General features: G+C 38.0%; 2 protein-coding genes across 2 annotated transcripts; both read left to right on the forward strand.

Moving 5' to 3' along the window:
- The first annotated feature begins 4,229 nt into the window (after positions 1 to 4,229).
- Positions 4,230 to 8,997, forward strand: tubb1 (tubulin, beta 1 class VI). Its single transcript, XM_080892672.1, has 4 exons — positions 4,230 to 4,362; positions 5,699 to 5,807; positions 5,948 to 6,058; positions 6,529 to 8,997. Exons 1-4 carry the CDS (start codon positions 4,306 to 4,308, stop codon positions 7,671 to 7,673), a joined length of 1,422 nt encoding a protein of 473 aa, XP_080748798.1. The 5' UTR covers positions 4,230 to 4,305; the 3' UTR covers positions 7,674 to 8,997.
- A 558-nt stretch (positions 8,998 to 9,555) lies between these two features.
- Positions 9,556 to 15,104, forward strand: prelid3b (PRELI domain containing 3). Its single transcript, XM_080891580.1, has 6 exons — positions 9,556 to 9,729; positions 10,838 to 11,006; positions 12,131 to 12,220; positions 12,945 to 13,015; positions 13,125 to 13,227; positions 13,626 to 15,104. Exons 1-6 carry the CDS (start codon positions 9,698 to 9,700, stop codon positions 13,740 to 13,742), a joined length of 582 nt encoding a protein of 193 aa, XP_080747706.1. The 5' UTR covers positions 9,556 to 9,697; the 3' UTR covers positions 13,743 to 15,104.
- Positions 15,105 to 18,128: the final 3,024 nt, after the last annotated feature.

Here is an 18,128-nt window from a genome sequence, read left to right on the forward strand (position 1 = left end):
AAACAACAGCCTTTGAAACTTTTGCTATGTGAAACATTTATTCTTTTCACAGATTTTTGCAGTTCTTCTAAAACTGGCTTTAAAATCCTCTCTCTGAACTGCACAAAACTTACAGCCACACAAGTGGAGTTTTAATTATTTTTAAAATATATTTAGTAAATACATTAATTTTTTTAGTGTGTGTGTGTGTGTGTGTGTGTGTGTGTGTGTGTGTGTGTGTGTGTGTGTGTGTGTGTGTGTGTGTGTGTGTGTGTGTGTGTTAAAGTATAACGTTTCACCTGAACTGCGAAAACAGAACAAACATCAATACATTTAACCCACCCACCAAATCTTAAGGCCGAGAAGGTACTTTTGGCTTTTATTTTGAGGGTAATGTGAGAGTAACGCTCGTTTCCGCCTGCATGCCACTTGACGCATCTGGAATGAAGCAGGGTCGGATCACATGATTGCCCGGAGCGTCATGAAGCAGAGGTACAGAAGGGGAGAGGCGCCCTCTTTGAAGCAAAATGATTATTATCCTGTCCGCCGCCTCATTCAACACCTCTGACAAACTTTACATCAAGTTATTCAAATATCGGCTCATAAAGAGATTAATGCTTCCATATACATTCAATCGCAGTAACACCGCTAGGTTACTAATAACAGGAATATGCTAATACGACTATCAACAGTTAATAAGTGAAGGGCAACAATCTTGTTTACCAAATTCTTCAGGTGGCAAAAATGGAAAAAAAAAGTCCGTGTAAAAAGTAAGTGATAAAACTTGCAGCCTTTCCGAGCAAATGTATCACATGGTTTGGTACAAATTACTACTTTAATGGCATGTTGTCACATCTGATAGAAAAAGTAAACGTAAGCTCTCCGTTTATAACATTATTATTGTCACTTCATTCCAAACTAAACGGTGATTATAAAAGTCAAATTAGCGCTGTCAGTTATTTGAGAACGAAAAAGAAAGTAGCGATGCCCTGTTGGAATCGCATTTTAAAAGCTGCGAAGAAACTTTCATTAAATTACAAAAGACTACAACAGTGAATGCAAAACAAATGCTGAGACTCTGATAGAGGACTTCAGGAGGAGAAGGATATCTATAAATCATGTCCTGCCTTTCACAGTCTGCAAACCAATTCAACACCTAATGGAGCTTCTGAAACAGCGTTTACAGGGCTTTGCCAAAGACCACTGAGGTCACATTGCTTTAGTAACTCATGGTTTTTATAAATCTGGCATTGAGAGACTACCAACACTTTTTAGGGTATGTTATGGTTAATGCTAAGACTAGGATAGACCTTTTATATATATATATATATATATATATATATATATATATATATATATATATATATCTTATGTCTATAAAAAATACAAAAAATCATGAAGCTGAAATGTGAATTTAGCATCCAGCAAAAACAAGATGTAATAATATTAAAATTTTTGTCTTTCTAACAATGAATATTGTGCTGTCATTGTTAGTCATGAGCGAAATTTAGAAGTCTCCACCTCGACGTTAGGTACTCAATAAATAGTTCCATGCCATCTTTACTTTGATATAACGGAAGTTTATTTCAAATGAGAGAACAATTATTTTTGTCATCTATAAGTCAAAATTGGAATTATTATTTCAGAAATTCAAGCCTTTTTTTCCTCAGATGTTTGAGTTAGTCAAAATTCTGATATAGCCACATATGGCTGAAAAAATTGTTTGTATGTTTGATTGTTTTTTTTCCACTGCTGGAAACAAACTTCTATAATAACACACAAAATCTCTGTTTGCATGATTATTTGTTTATCCTCCTAGAGCATCAGGAGCTAAACAACCAATCTTGGCACACAGGTACATCATAGGCCCCCGGAGGTTCTTATCTATATCAGATATTACAATGTCATCATGTTGCCAAGGAACCACCTAGCAACGTGCTAAAATGACCAGTTTTTAGTTGTTATTCATGCAAAACAACCTTTAAAAAGCTCAGTATCATTTTATTGTTGGACAACAATTTATCATTTATATCCACAAAAGTTTAAATATGCGTGATATTTTACACCTAGCATATAAATAGCATCTACCACACATATGTTTTATTTATTTATTCACTTTTCTCACTCTGATTAAGTATATAGGTTTGCCAGCAGCATTAACAAGCCTAACATTACTGTTGCATGGACATGTACTTGTAATAAATACTTTAATATTTAATTTACCAAATACTTTATTTGGTAAATTTTGCTCATTATTAGAGTTCAAAAGGATTATCCGAGATACGCTCACTAGCTAATGACCATCCGTGAGTGTGTGGTTTCACAGTCACCCCCATCCCACCCCCTCGCTCATCACATCTGGTTTCAAAACACCAAAATGATGACAACAATAATGCTAAACATGAGGTAAAAGGTACATCAGAAATTTTGAGGTAACAGGTCGTCAGTAGCTAGTGGGTGAGATCACACTGTGTTTGCTTTGAGGGCTATATCACTGACGTCGTACAGATCCTGGAGTCTTAACAGTCTTAACAGAGTATTAAGAGCAGTCTGAAGCCTGAACTTTGGACTTATTCCTTATACATCCGGTGACCTTATTAACATCCATTTTTTGCCGTCTTTACTATGTACATTTACCATTGTAAGAGCATATATGTGACAGAAAATCTGGAAAAACATAACACTTCATAATGGTTCTACCCTAAACTTACTGCGAGCTGCAAAAAGCAATAAAAACAATTATTTAAAGTAATTAAACAGACACTGAGAGCCATTCAAAAAAAGGACGTCCTGTCATCTTCACTCACCTCCTGGCGATTTAGATATGCAAGTGGCTCTTTGGCCTTTAGATCACAGACGGATGCATGTAAAACACACACACACACACACCTCCCTCCATAAATGTGTCAAACAGCAAGAGAAACAAGCTCAGGGCAAAACACATAAAGGTCATCAATGACAACTAAATGCTGCTGTGGCTCACTAATGAATGCCCACAGACGAGTGAAAAAAGACTAATAACTTCAATTTCAGAAGCAATATAAATGCAAAATCTCTGTAAACAAAACTTTTCTCAGTTCGACGGCGTTTTTGTCGTCGCAAACCACGTGCACTTCGCTTATAAGGTTTTGCCAGTATACTGAAAGGAACTTTGTACAGTCACCTGCAAACTGTCAAAGTGGGTGGTATCATGAACTATGACAGTAAAAATCTCAACAAACGCAAATGATTTGACCATATGTGGCATTTCTGTAGGTGTGAGCAATAGAGCCTTTGTCCTTATGCTGACCTGTACTGAAGGTACAGTCAAGGAGAAAACTTACACTTAAATAATTATGATATTTTCTGTGCACACTAACTAATAAAGTAAGTTAAAAGCTATGACAGGAGAATAACATTTGTCCTCTTTGTTTATCTCTAAATCACTTCTCTCAACTATAGTAACAATAATGATGGTTTAATTCTGTTTAAACCAATTTGTCACCCAAATTTGCATTTGGGTGACATAACTTTATTCAGTTATATCATGTTATGCTTACATAAATCCTCTAGATGGTAGCATCTCTCACACATATAACATTCACTGCAAACAGATGTATCTACAGTGTTAACATTATTTTCTTCTTATATATAAACGAGCATGCTTATTGAGTGTTATCTGACGCTGACCAGAGAAACACATCAGCTTCCATTAATTTCTGGTTCACTTCCTTCCTTCTTTTGCCCAGCTGCACAGCTCAGATGTTCTTTTTATATCCAATAAAATGTCGTGTTTTGCATTAGTACGACAATATTGCAAAGTATTAAAATATTCCAAGAGCTCACCTTACTTCATCTAAACATGTTTCAATTGCCTTTTATCAACACAAAATGCACAGGTTTATTGAATATGAATAAGTTGTGTTGATTTAACTCAGTTGTTTAAGTTTCTGCCAATGTCCACTATTGAAATAAATAAATCCAACTTGGCCTTTTTTCAGTGTAGAGGTGTTTTGCAAGTCTACAAAGTTTTATACAAAAGGAAATATGCCATGCCTTTTTCATAATTAGCTATTTATATTTGCATATGTGAAACATACAGATATAAAAACAAATCTAAAGCAGACACGCTATGTCTACTTACTAATGGAAGCATAAACAATGAATGGTAAACGCTGCTATTCTGTGCACAGTTTCCATTGTGTATCATGGGTCTCTCACATATTATCAGCAGGGGTGACTCCCCGACACTGCTGGTGACATCATTTCTTGTACTATAAAAGCTGACAGGAGGACTGAAGACTATCACAGACCACCAGCTGTTCTGCGTACTGTAGCCCGACCATCATGCGTGAAATTGTACATCTGCAAATTGGACAGTGTGGCAACCAGATCGGCTCAAAGGTAAAATAAATAAAATATATAGACAAATGCATTAGCATCGTTAAAACTTCCTATGTAATTCTTAAAAAGATTATTTAAAGATGCGTCAGTTTGACTATAAACCACTTTTTACTCTAATTGTGGTTGAGATAAAATGACAGAAAATACTTTTCTTTACTGGCCGCATTATTTTGCTTTTTTCTATTTCGGTGTATATTGTCACATGCAATTTTTCTTTGCATATCAAAAACAGTTTTGAGTGACACAGGGTGTTCCCTGTCAGGCATTCAGGCTAAAGATAAGAGCTAAAATGAGAACTGCAGTGCGAGCACTGGGTGTGACATTTTTATCGTCGCTGACACAAAAAAGAGAGTGAAACGACAAGATAATAAAGCTGAAAACATAACACTTTTAGATACTTTTAAAGTTGACTCAAGATGCTGACTTTAAATAACTTTACCATTTGTACAACTCGAGATCTGAGCTTGAGGAATCTGTTATTAATTCTGTATTGTTTATGTAAAGATTTCCATTTGTACAACCTGATGTGTCTAATACGTAAAACTAAAAAAATGTTAAAAGATAAAGTCAATTATTGTAGCAGTCAGCGCAACTTAATTAAAGTCATTTCGAATATATTGCATACGTGGGAAGTTAAACAAACTTGTTGATTTTTGCAGTTGAGACAATTTTTAAAAAAAATCTAATTTTATGTCCAATAGCAAATTCTGCACATCGTGTGTGTAAATAAACTCCAGTTTAATCCAATTTACATGCAACAGAAGAAAGCTTTAAAAATCATAAATGAACCAACCACTTCCTTATTTGTTAAACTACACACCCTAAATTTTTTTATTAATCTTAATGCTATACTCACAAAACACAAAGCACAAAATAATCTAAATCTAAAGTGTATTCAGAGGCTGTTTGAAATTAGAGAGTAACAGTTTGAACTCAGGGCGGAAAAGTAGGGGTCCGGACAAATATTGAGGGATTAACTGGTGGAACATTCAATATGAAAATGTAAAATAAATGTTTAAAAGTAATGTGGTAACCAACTTTAGTGCTGATGTATGGTTTTCATTTTTTTTATTATCTATTAATTTGGTGAGATGTTATAAATTTCTTGTTATTTAGAAAAAAACAGTAGATTTAACAGCCTGATATTTTAGCCTACACCTTTTTGTTTTAATGGTCATTAGGGTTGTAAATACTGCAAACAGTGATCAAAATATATTTTTAAAGAAACCATTTAAAGACCTTAACATCAAAAGTGTTAAATGAAGTATTAATTTTCTGCATCTGCAAACATTTTTGCTTCTGCTTATGTTATACTGATGCTTTTATTTCTTGGCAGTTTTGGGAAGTGATAAGTGAAGAACATGGGATCAACGCAACAGGCATTTATGAAGGAGACAGCAACATCCAACTGGAGAGGGTCAACGTCTACTTCAACGAGGCGCACGGTGCGTTATTAACTTGAGCTGCTTTATCTGGCTTGATAAATTTCAAATTTTTATTTATAAATTCCAGCTGTTCACAAATTTACAAATAAACAATATTAAAATTAATTAAGTCTTTTTTAAAACTTCAACTGTGTTTGCAGGTGGTAAATATGTCCCCAGGGCCCTACTGGTGGACCTGGAGCCTGGCACCATGGACAGTGTAAGAGGAAGCCGCATTGGGGCCCTTTTTAGACCAGACAACTTCATCCATGGTGAGATAATCAATAATATGCAAACTCTGAAACTCTGAAACTTTCTGTCTCACATTTCTGTGCTTTTGATTTTCATGACTTTTTGAGAAAGGAGGCTATATGCAGTTTACTATATTATACACTACATGTTGTGCTTTGGATTTAGAAAGCTCTTGGATAGAGTTGTACAGTGTAAATGCTATATTATTTTTATAATATTAGCCTTGCAGTAAGAAAATAATAAGGTTTCCATCTTGGCTTTATTAAAAAAAAAAAACCCAACTGAATTTGACTTATTGAATTTCAGAAAGTAAAACTGGTAAAACTGATAAAAAATTATTGCAAAATAGCTGTGCTAAGCATTTAACCTGTGAAAAGTTGATACATTTACTGCCCTAGAACTGAAAAATGTCACAATTTCTTTTCTTTTTAAAATTGTGATGCATGTTATCAGTATCCTTGACCTACATACATTTATTCTGGCATTACAGGAAACTCAGGAGCTGGGAACAACTGGGCAAAAGGCCACTATACAGAGGGTGCAGAGCTGGTGGAGCAGGTGATCGACAGGGTGAGGCACGAGAGTGAAAGCTGCGACTGCCTGCAGGGATTCCAGCTGGTTCACTCACTCGGGGGCGGCACTGGTTCTGGAATGGGAACCCTCATCATCAACAAAATCCGTGAGGAGTACCCCGACCGCATCATGAACAGCTTCAGTGTCATGCCGTCGCCTAAAGTCTCTGACACGGTGGTGGAGCCCTACAACGCTACGCTGTCAGTCCACCAACTTCTGGAGAACACTGACGAGACCTACTGCATTGACAACGAGGCCCTCTATGACATCTGTTTCCGCACGTTAAAACTGACCACGCCGACTTACGGGGACCTCAACCACTTGGTTTCCATGACCATGAGCGGGGTCACGACTTCTCTGAGATTCCCTGGACAGCTCAACGCCGACTTGAGGAAGCTCGCCGTCAACATGGTGCCCTTCCCTCGCCTTCATTTCTTCATGCCAGGCTTTGCCCCTCTGACGCCACGTGGCAGCCAACAGTACAGAGCTCTCACTGTACCGGAGCTCACCCAGCAGATGTTTGACGCCCGCAACATGATGACAGCGTGCGACCCGAGGAGAGGCCGCTACCTCACGGTCGCTGGCGTCTTCCGTGGTAGGATGTCCACCAAAGAAGTGGATGAGCAAATGCTTGCCATCCAGCAGAAAAACAGCAACTACTTTGTGGATTGGATCCCCCATAACGTGAAGGTCGCCGTGTGTGACATCCCACCTAGAGGCCTCAGAATGGCCTCCACGTTCATTGGCAACAACACAGCCATTCAGGAAGTGTTTCGAAGAGTGGGCGAGCAGTTCGTCATGATGTTCAGACGGAAGGCGTTTCTCCACTGGTATACGGGGGAAGGTATGGATGAATTGGAGTTTACGGAGGCAGAGAGCAACCTCAATGATCTGGTCTCAGAGTACCAGCAGTACCAAGATGCCACTGCTGATCTAGATTGGGAACCAGAAGAGGAAGAAGAGGAGGGACCCTCACCATCAGCAACAAGAAAGGCACAGTCTAAGGTGGAGGTTACGTTGGAAACAGTGACTGAAATGAGCAAAGAAGCCAAAGATGAGTAGAAGATAGAAGAAATGTTGGAATATTGGTATTAAAATGAACTCTTACTCTGTAGTTTGTCGCATCTGTTGTTGGTGTAAGTGATAAAAGGTGCTGCAACATATTTGCAACAATAATGGTGATTGTCTGCTTTGTATTCTTAAACTGATCATGTGCTTGAATGTGCGTTTTCGATTTTTTTTTAATTTCACAGTAAATTTGTTAAATACTATTTTTGCATGTATATATGAAAAGTAATGTTTTGGCAGCAATATATATCCATCAGCTTTAAACATGAAGTGTCACCTTTACACTGCTTGACCAGTATCGTTTGCATTTTGCATAAGTTGTGATAGCAATTAAAAACAGTAAAACAAGAGTGAAATTTTGTTCCAACAATGAAAAAGGAAAACCATATTTTTACTTTTAATTCAGTGACACAATTTTAAGCTAAACTGGACTAAACTCAGCTCTACTGATGGACGTTCCTCTGACAGCACACTGACACTGATACCGGCTAAGGCTGTCGCACAGTTTCCTCCCACTTTCACGAGCCTGGGGTATAGAGATTACTCATAACTCGAACAAACTAGCTGCACTCTGAGATAAGTACACATGCTGCCAAGATGTCCAAGTTCAACCGCAATAAAGCCACACTGCACTGGGATTAAAGAAAAGCCTGTAAATCACACGGGGGTATAGGTTATGGTGACAAGTGCAGTATTGCCCCACAGAGGACAAATTCTACAATGTAGCAACAAAGCTAGGAAGGAAAAACAGCTGTCATGTTTACCAAAAAGCAAGCAGGGTTAATATCACTCAAAAAAGAAAAGGACTGACTAAAGAGAGATATTACTTCTCATTCTCAATAGTTTGAGTATTCAGTAATAACTCAAAAGCTATGTAAATGTTAAAAAAATAACTTTATTTCACATAATCCTGTCCAGCAGCATTAACATTTATTGTAATTTTATTGAATAATTATGTAATTAACCACAAGATATCACACTCAGCTTGAAAAAATTACTTGGAACTGTCTTGCACTGGAAGAGATAAGGACACCAGTTTTTACTTGACACAGCACTCACAGTACTAGCAGTTCCCAAACTCGTCCAGTAGCTCATCTTCCCATTGACAAGGACGACCATTTACCCCAAGGTTGTTACTCTGAGCCAGAACTAGGTATGACAAAACACTTTCAAAGAACACTTTTGAAGAAGCAAAACTTGACTGAAAAAACACTGCACACAAAAAAACTAAAATATATTTTTTAAAGGAAATGTGAGTATTGCTGTTTTCTTTGTAACGCATATTGCAAATTTTCTAAAATATTGCTCCTGAAAAATACCGCCCACAGTTGTATATATATTAAAAAATTTTTTTAAAGATCTGTCAATAAAGATTTGTTTTTTGAGGGGTGGGGGTAACTTTTTTTTTGCTATATAAACTAAACTAAACCTAACTGAAAACTGAGCAAAAGGGGGGGAAAGTGAAAATAAATCCTGTTTTCACTCAGTAAAACAAGTCTGTCACTTCATAATTGCGCAGAGAAAATTAAGAACGTAATAAAGACTCGGGATCTACAGAGCCTGCACACTTATAACCAAGTGCTGAACCATTACATGAAGATTTGATCTGTGACTCCGTCCTGTTGCATCAGCTGAGTAGGTCTTAACCTTCAGCTGAGTTGTGTAACAGACAAGGGCGATATTCACAGAGCCTGCCAAGCCTGATGGGAAAAAACGTATTATGCATACTTAAGGTGATATGTTATAATCACGCTTTTGTTACATCGGTTAAGTGAATTGTCCATGGACATTTACGATAAACTATTTCTTATCCTTCTATTCCAGGGTCAGCGGACTTGTACGGCATGTGCCACAGTAGCGGAAGTGCGTCACGCACCCGTGACTTGCTCTGGTATGAAGGGAGGAGACATGCGGTTGTCTTTGAACGTGGTTCACCCCGGTCTGTCAGTGCGTCTGTGCCAGTCTACCGGCTCTTTAAATTACCCCCCTTTCACCAGCAGCGATCAGCTACCTAAACCATGAAGATCTGGACCTCAGAGCACATATTCAAGTGAGTAAATTACCCCTGCAAAGCGTTTTTATGTCCGGCCTGCAGGAGCTCGGTGTGTGGTTCAGCACTTAAGTAACGCTAGTTTTAATCCGCTGAACAACACACGTAGGGTTTATAACACAAAACTGTAACCAGACGATGTTCCTAACTATAACTAACGGACTATGTAAGTGAAATATAACCTGTCTACGGTATAACTTTACTGTCGCTAGCTTGTATGCTAAAATGACATGCTAAGGAGAAGTACCAGACGTATTCTATTCGTTGTCAGTCTGTGTGTAATTTTAAAAACAATGTAATGCTTAAAAGAAGTCACGCAAGTTCATAGGTGATTGTAAAAGTATTAACATAGCCATGGTGTGTGCGGAACTGCCGGTTTCTGGTTACAGATGCTTTTGTCATTGCATAATCAGCCAGCCAGGTCAAGCCCTTGGTGCGTAACCTTTCCCCTACATCTCCGTGTGCGTCACTACGCAACGGGCCAGTGCATGGCAACCACTCAAAACAACATTTTTACTCAATGAGCGCTCTTTACTGATGTTTTGTTCAAACATTATATATCTACTTAACTAACTTTGGATGGATATTTTGAAAAATTGGAAAGTGGGAAATTGTTTAGACTCATTAAAATATTTTGACACATTAAATGCTTTAAACACAAGTTCGAATCTTTTTTTTTTTTTTAAATGATCACATAACAAAACATTTTTTTGTTACTAAGTAGTGGTTAATTCACTAGTCATTTAATTGTTAAATGTGTGTATTGTTAGCAAACTCGCTTTAGCAGTGTTGGAAAATATATTCATACAGCCAAAAAAGAAGAAAAACATGACACAAATTGCTTAAATGAAATAGAATAGCTACCAAAATGTAACGCAAAGGACTAGTTTGAGATATTATACAAAGGAAAGAGAATAAATTAATAGATGTGAGATAAAATGAGTGCTGATATTGGATTTAATGTTGATAGCCAACATAAAATGGTAATTTATAAAGAATTATTTTAGCTCTGTATTCAGTTTGTGTAAATATAATGTATAAGACATAAAAATGTGTATTTGGCAGTTTTTATTTGTTACAATATTAATATTTTTCTTTGCTTCAACAGCCACCCTTGGGAGATGGTGATTAAAGCTGCTATGCAGAAGTACCCAAACCCCATGAACCCCAGTGTGGTTGGGGTGGATGTTCTGGACAGAAAAATTGACACACAAGGATGCCTCCACAGTAAAAGACTGCTCAGCACAGAGTGGGGGCTTCCATCTATAGTGAAATCTGTGAGTATCAAAACCCAGCTGTGCATCACTGACAAACGCACAATCTTATCAAATGATAGAAAAAGCAGATAGAAGCGTGGCAATGGTGAGAGGTTAAGGCTTTCCGTTCAACAAGTGCAGCGATAACCTAACAGGTTATCAGGCTATTTCTGTCCAGGAATAGTAGCAACAGCTGACCTGTCTGCCCAGGCGGGTTCATGGCTGCGTGCCATGACTCGTGCTGTACAGGACACCGTAGTGACATTTCTGTCATTGCTCAGATGTAACCCTTTACGCCATGTGATGTAACTTTCCGTCTTTGTATGTCAGCCCAGTTAAAACTAGCAGTCTCCTGAATCGGAGCAGTGACGGAAGCCTCTGAATATCTGTCATGTCATTGAACTTTTCCTTCTGACCCTCACTTTTTGAAGCCAGTAATGATAAGACTGCAGAAAGCTGATATGCTACATACTGTTTAACTGTTTAAATATTAGGAAATCAGGTGCTGTTCGTCAGCACTGACCTTTGCTTGGATTTCTTCGGGTGAAGGAATGCTCACTCACTACATCTATGACTAGCCTCTGTAATTCCAAGGACAGACTATGACCCGGTGATTGATAGTGTATTAATGTAATCTTTAATCAGATTGCCTCAGTCTCTGCGTATGAACTAGATCCATCTTATGGATGATGCCCTGTGACAAAGGTCTCCTAGGAGAGTTGTAGTTGTGGCAAACTAAATCATCAATTTGAAGCTCAAGCAAGTGGAATCAGCCTTTTCTTACTGCAGTCTATTTTGCCTCTTGTACTCTGGAAAATATGGCATATGAGTTACAAGAAGTTAAATTATCACATGGTGCAAATGTTAACTCGCATTAAGGTGTCGTGGTATCAAAAAGCCTCTTTTGGAAGTAATCCATGGAAGTAGTAATTTAGTGAAAACACAAAGTGTTTACTCAGCTGCAGCCTTCATGTTTCTACTTAAAACACAGATTAAGTAACACTTCTTCACATGAACTTTAGAGTCATTAGAAGGTCAATTATGATTTCTAACCTCACTTTTTTGAATTATCTTTGAATTATCTGCTCCATTTCTGAAATATCTTTTAAGGTTTGTGTAAAATGTATCTCTCTCTTTGTCCTCAGCTCGTTGGTAACGCACGAACATACACTTATGTTCAGGAACAATCAGTTATTGATCCCAAAGAGCAGACTTTTGAACTTCAGTCTTCAAATGTGAGTACTAAAAAGTTTTAAAAAATTACAAATATTGTATAAACACCTCCTGTTTTTTGGCTCACAGTGGGTGAAAAACCAGATTACCGAGCACGGATCAAAGCACACTTTTACAGTCGTACCTCGTTGTGCTGCCAGCTGAATATAGACCATGATGCTGGCAAGCAGGAGCAAATCTGATTTCATTTCTGACTGCTAAGAATGGGAGAATTTTTCTTACATGTTCTTATGAGACCTGTTTGACATGCACACATCTGAAGAGTTTCTGTGACTTAATCCTGGAATCAAGTCCAACTTGTTAAACTGCGTGAGAAGTCACTTCTTAGCAGAGTGCATTTTAACTTTAGAGGCACATGTAGAGTATTTTGGAACTAAAAAAAGAACTTCAACTTTGTGATTCAATCAACTCGTTAAGAGCATGAAAATCTTCAAGTCTGATACGTTTTTGATTTAGTTCAGTCTCTTACTGTTCTTATTGTCTTGGAGACACCATATAATCTGCACATAATTTTTTTTAATGGATTAATAAGTATTCTGATTTGTAACTAGTCTGTTGTGAACTTGCTTCACCGCACCTGCAATAATGGAAGAATTTGAGTTCTTTCTTTTTTTCTTTTTGTTAATGCCTTTTCTGGTGTTTTAACAATTGACTTATGGTTATTGTCCTATTGCTGTAAGGCATGATCTCTCCATAATCTCACAATTTGCATTTCCCTCTCTCCAGATCACATTCACAAACATGGTATCTGTGGATGAAAAATTAACATATAAACCACACCCTGAAGATCCAGAAAAGTAAGTTTTAACACTGTTACACTGATGTAACATGTGTTATAAACACTCTGAGCTTGAAGTGTCAGATTGTTCAATGCACACCATAACTTTGATTTCACGATTTTTTTAGAACAATATTGACCCAGGAGGCTATCATCTCTGTGAAAGGGGTCAGTCTCAGCAGCTACCTGGAGGGAGTTATGGCCAGCACCATCTCTACTAATGCTGGAAAGGTAAGAGGTTCCTTCAAACTGTACTGAGATTGGTAAAGTTTTAAGTAGTTTTGCATGTGACTAGTGTTGGTTAAATAACTAAAACCTAGCTGTAATTACATATAGGCAGAAGTGTTTATAGCCATTGCAAATCGCAAGAAAAGAAGGGAGATGATAACTGTTATGCTGGGGCAGTAGCAGCAGGTTTGTGGCATTTCACTTGTACGTCCAAAAGTACTTGTGTGGAAAAATCTTTAAAAACTACGAGATGACTAGTCAACAGCTTAACGTTCTCTCCAGACCAGTCGCTGCATGAAGTGGGTTTACGTGTTTCAGGCACGCCGTCTCTTCTGTTCTTGTATTCTACTTGATGCAACTCATTTTCCCGTGAACTAACATTTCACTTTGTTCTCGAACAGGGCCGTGAGGCCGTGGAGTGGGTTATCAGGCGGCTGAATACAGAAATCGAGGAGCTGGCAGCCACAGCACGTGGGACCATACGCACCCCGATGGCTGCTGCAGTCACAGAGAAATGACACCCAACTCTGGTGTTCAGCTAAGTTTCAGATTGGACTGCACAGCAGAACAGCCAGCCTCCTTCTATGATACTCTGGTCCTGTTTGGTGCTTTGGGGATTTTTGTATTATTTAAGGGTACAATTTGGCATGTTGTGTACTTTTACCAGTTATATTCTAAGCCGGAGACTGCTGCCTAAAGGAGGTCTGAGTGGTTTCTAGTGATGCGGCCTGGCGGGACTGCTTTGATAGGGCGCTGAAAAGTTGGTGGCTCACTCAGGGACATTTAAACACTACTGCCATTTGTGTCTTTGAAAAAAGGTGCAATGTGGAAGGACTGGAAACACAAGAAATGTGCCAATGCAGACGCTGCTGTTTGTCTTTACAAATGCCTTCTCCAGGTGTGTATTCATCTGGCAGAAATGTGTCAGAATGCCAGCATATCGTCTCTGGTCCGAGCTTCACGTTTACAGCAGAAAAACAGGTCATGGTGAGACGTATAGGAGTGACTGTAACAAATGCGTACACTGAGAAATGATGGCTGATATTAGCCATGGAGGCGGCATGTCAAGCGCACTGAATGTCACAAATGCATGCAAGCAGGTCAGATTAAACGGTTTGAGTTATCCACAGTGACCACAGTAAGGTTTATTTGTGTAAGAGAGCCACCTCAACAGTGTTTTCGTATGGGACCTCAGTTACAACAACAGACTGTACTAGGTACGAATGCAAGCCTGATACTAAACTATACTGATGTAATGTAATAACTTATGTCATTGAGGTATTTAAGTGAAATGAAGGGATCAAAGTACTTGCCATATTTATACTTTTAAAAAGGTATAGTAGACCTTCTCAAATGCTGCTTTAATGTAACATAAACATGAATCTGTTTACTGTGTAGAAACAAGGGTCAGACTTCTTTTTACATACTAAACATGAGGTCGTTTCAACTGAAGTAGTTTTATCAGCACGTGCATAATCCTGTAAGCATGATCACTGAATGCCGGGGCCGAAAGCTTCACAATTATTACCATTAAAAGCTGCTACATGTGCTAAGCAAGCTTTTTGATAAAACTGTTTCAGTGGATACTCTGTGTTTGAGATAGTCTCATAGTGGGAATCTGTGTGGCGATGGTAAACGCACAACTTTCTGTCTATAACATATTTATAAATTTTTTTTATCTATGTCAGGGATATTTATTTTTGGAAAAAGAACAATTTGGAAGAGCAAACTATGAGTTTGGTTGATTTTTAAAGGAAAACAACATGTTCACGTAATAATTTTTGTTTTCTGAATGGGTTATTGTGTAAAAGATTCTCACCAAATGCAGAATGTGTGAATAAAATATTTGAACCCTTTTTATTTAAGAGCTTTTGTCAGATATTCTTTCTTGTTTTCTGGTTTCTTGCTGGAGGCAATGGTTGTATATTTTAAACACAGAGGGAGTTACCTGACATAAACGGGAAACGCTGCACATTTGACAGGATGATTGAAGTTCTGACTTCATCATGCAGGCGCCACATGCTGCCACGTAGTGGACAAATGTCACAGTTACAATTTCTGGGAAAAAATGAAGGAAATGAAATGATGCTAATTAAAAAGAATTATTTAAAATGTTTGTGGAAGAGGAAATGATTCATATTTTATATATTTTGGGTGACATATTTCTACAGGACTATTGAAATTTAAAAAATACTGAACCCCAAGTCAGACTGATTTATTTTGAACCAGTGTATGAGCAGCTGTGTTACATATCTGCAGTGTTGGGAAGGTTACTTTTAAAATGTATTCCATTACAGAATACATGCCCCAAAATGTATTTTGTAACGTATTCCGTGAGTAACGTATTCTGAATACTTTGGATTACTTAATATATTATCATGCTGCTTATAACTACATGAATGTGATTTATTACTATTACTGAAGGTCCGCGGCTCATAGCCGAAAACTAGCTTTACTTTGTTGTCTGGGTCAGGTTTGCTAGCGAGAGACCGAGAAAGGCTGCTCCAAGGAACTTATTGTTTCAGAGGAAAACACGAACACAGTGTACAGTCGAGTCTTAATCGCTTACTTACAACTGGGCTCATCAGGCACTCTTCTTGGCTGCAGTGGTTGTTATTATTATATTAACATGCTTCCAGCTCCCGTTTCTGCTCGGTGACAGCTCGCACTTTTTTTCTCCCTCCTCGCGCTCACAGACACATAACGGATATGGCAGTCCATTCTCCCCGCAGCACGGACTACACTGCCCATGAGGCTACATTCTGTAGCATTCAGCTTAGCACAACAACAACAACAACAAAAAGGCGCTCTCTCACCCAGGAAACACACAGTCGCAGAGAGAGCGACACCCTGTAACCATGGCAACCGTAACGCTGCCACCATAACGCTGGAACAACAGAACATAGCTGTCAAACAAAACCGTCCTGACCCGTGACAATATGAATCAGGCAAATACCACCGTGTAATCCATTTATTTCAACACAGTATCTGTATTCTAAATACCACCTTTTTAAACGGTAACTGTAACGGAATACAGTTACTCATATTTTGTATTTTAAATACGTAACGGCGGTACATGTATTCCGTTACTCCCCTTCCAACACTGTATATCTGGTATGGAAAAAGTACACAATAATAAAAAAGCAAATACACTTCAAAGAAGCATGGGCCTTATGGTTTGCCAGGTAGGATGGATTCCCAGAACACCTGCTCTCAAACTTAGCTGAGATCTCTTACAGGTGTTGAAATTTTCAAAAATTACTTGAGCTCCCCTTGGCTATGGGTCACACACTCATGTGGTTTGAGAAATACTGTTCTAAGGAACAGTTTTACACCATCATACACACATTTTTATACCAAACCAGTTTGAACAGTGTGAATGGAAACGTATGCAAGTCACTGAAATTGTTTAATTAAGTACTGTTTTATTACGTTTTTAGTATTTTTTTCTCAACAGGTGCAATTTTTTTGATAGATTTTTACATATTATTTTTCAGTATACATTGTTTTCTTGTAGTTGTTCTTCTTTTATAATGTATTACTTTTTATTCTAATTAAGCATATAAATACATAAATAGCATATAAAAAGCTCTTCAGTTCAAACGGAATAAACAGATAGTTTATTCTCAGTGTTATCCTTACAAAAGGTGATGCACACCAAAAATGGCATCACCACTGCAGGTGCATGGTGCACTTTGGTGTCACTTGTCTTGCAGCCCTGATTACTGCAATAAATCATATTTAACCTCGGCTGATCTAACCTCACACCCATCACATCTGCATGCCCCTGCTCTCTTATTTACATATACTTCCAGGGACATAATGAGATTTCTTTCAATACATTTTCTGGCCAGTTAGCTGCTAATGGTTAGATAGTTAATGGTCACTGAAGTGCAACAGTGATATTGAAGAATGTAAGCTGCCCTTGCACAACATAAAATTCTCATAGTATCTTTGAAAACAGAGAAAATGTCCTTATCGTCTGTGTCTGAGTCATTAGCACAATTCAATAAAACACCACAAATGGGATATAAGTTCTTTTCTTAATCCACAAAAATCATAACAGTATCCTATGATTATTCTGAATCTCTTGGAAGCCTGTTTTGCTGGATATATCTGACCCTACGGTACTGATAAAACTGGATTCATCACCACGTAATTAGATTAATTACCCACCAAGAGATGCCCAAAGATATCTTGCAAAGGAAATCACTTAATTAATGTTTATTTCTCCCTGGATGTAGTTTCTCATATATTAGTAATACACATCTTAGCAAAGGTTTGAAGACATGTAATTAAAAAAAATTCCACGTAGTTTTCTAATAAATCATTTGCTGTTCGGTTATATAAGCCTTTCGGTTATATAAGCCTTTAGCAGAGGTGTGGACTCGAGTCACATGACTTGGACTCGAGTCAGACTCGAGTCATTAATTTTATGACTTTAGACTTGACTTGAAATAATGTTCTAAGACTTGTGACTTGACTTGGACTTTTACACCAATGACTTGGGACTTGAATTGGACTTGAACCGGTTTACTTGAAAAGACTTGATATTTTACCCCAAATATAAAATTTAACATGCATATTATATAGAGATTGAAAATGTGACGTCATTCACGGGTAGAACCGCAAAGGATTCTGGGAACTCGTGGCAAGCGGTACTAGCGCACGCAGGCTTTCAATTGAAACCAGTCACACAGCGATAAAAAGAAACACAAAAATGTCAAGAAGCTGTTGTGTTATTAACTGCAATAGCTGGTCGCATGACAGCCACGGGAAGCCGACGGGTAAAGAGATCGGTTGTTATCGGATTACGTCGTTGAAGAGAAATTGTTCGAGCCATGTTTCCGAAGTAACAAAGATGCGACTGGATTGCAGCCATTCAAAGACCAATTATAACGTCC

The sequence above is a fragment of the Rhamphochromis sp. 'chilingali' genome, assembly GCF_963969265.1.
Source record: "Rhamphochromis sp. 'chilingali' genome assembly, chromosome: 9".
In the NCBI taxonomy this organism is placed as follows: Eukaryota; Metazoa; Chordata; class Actinopteri; order Cichliformes; family Cichlidae; genus Rhamphochromis; species Rhamphochromis sp. 'chilingali'.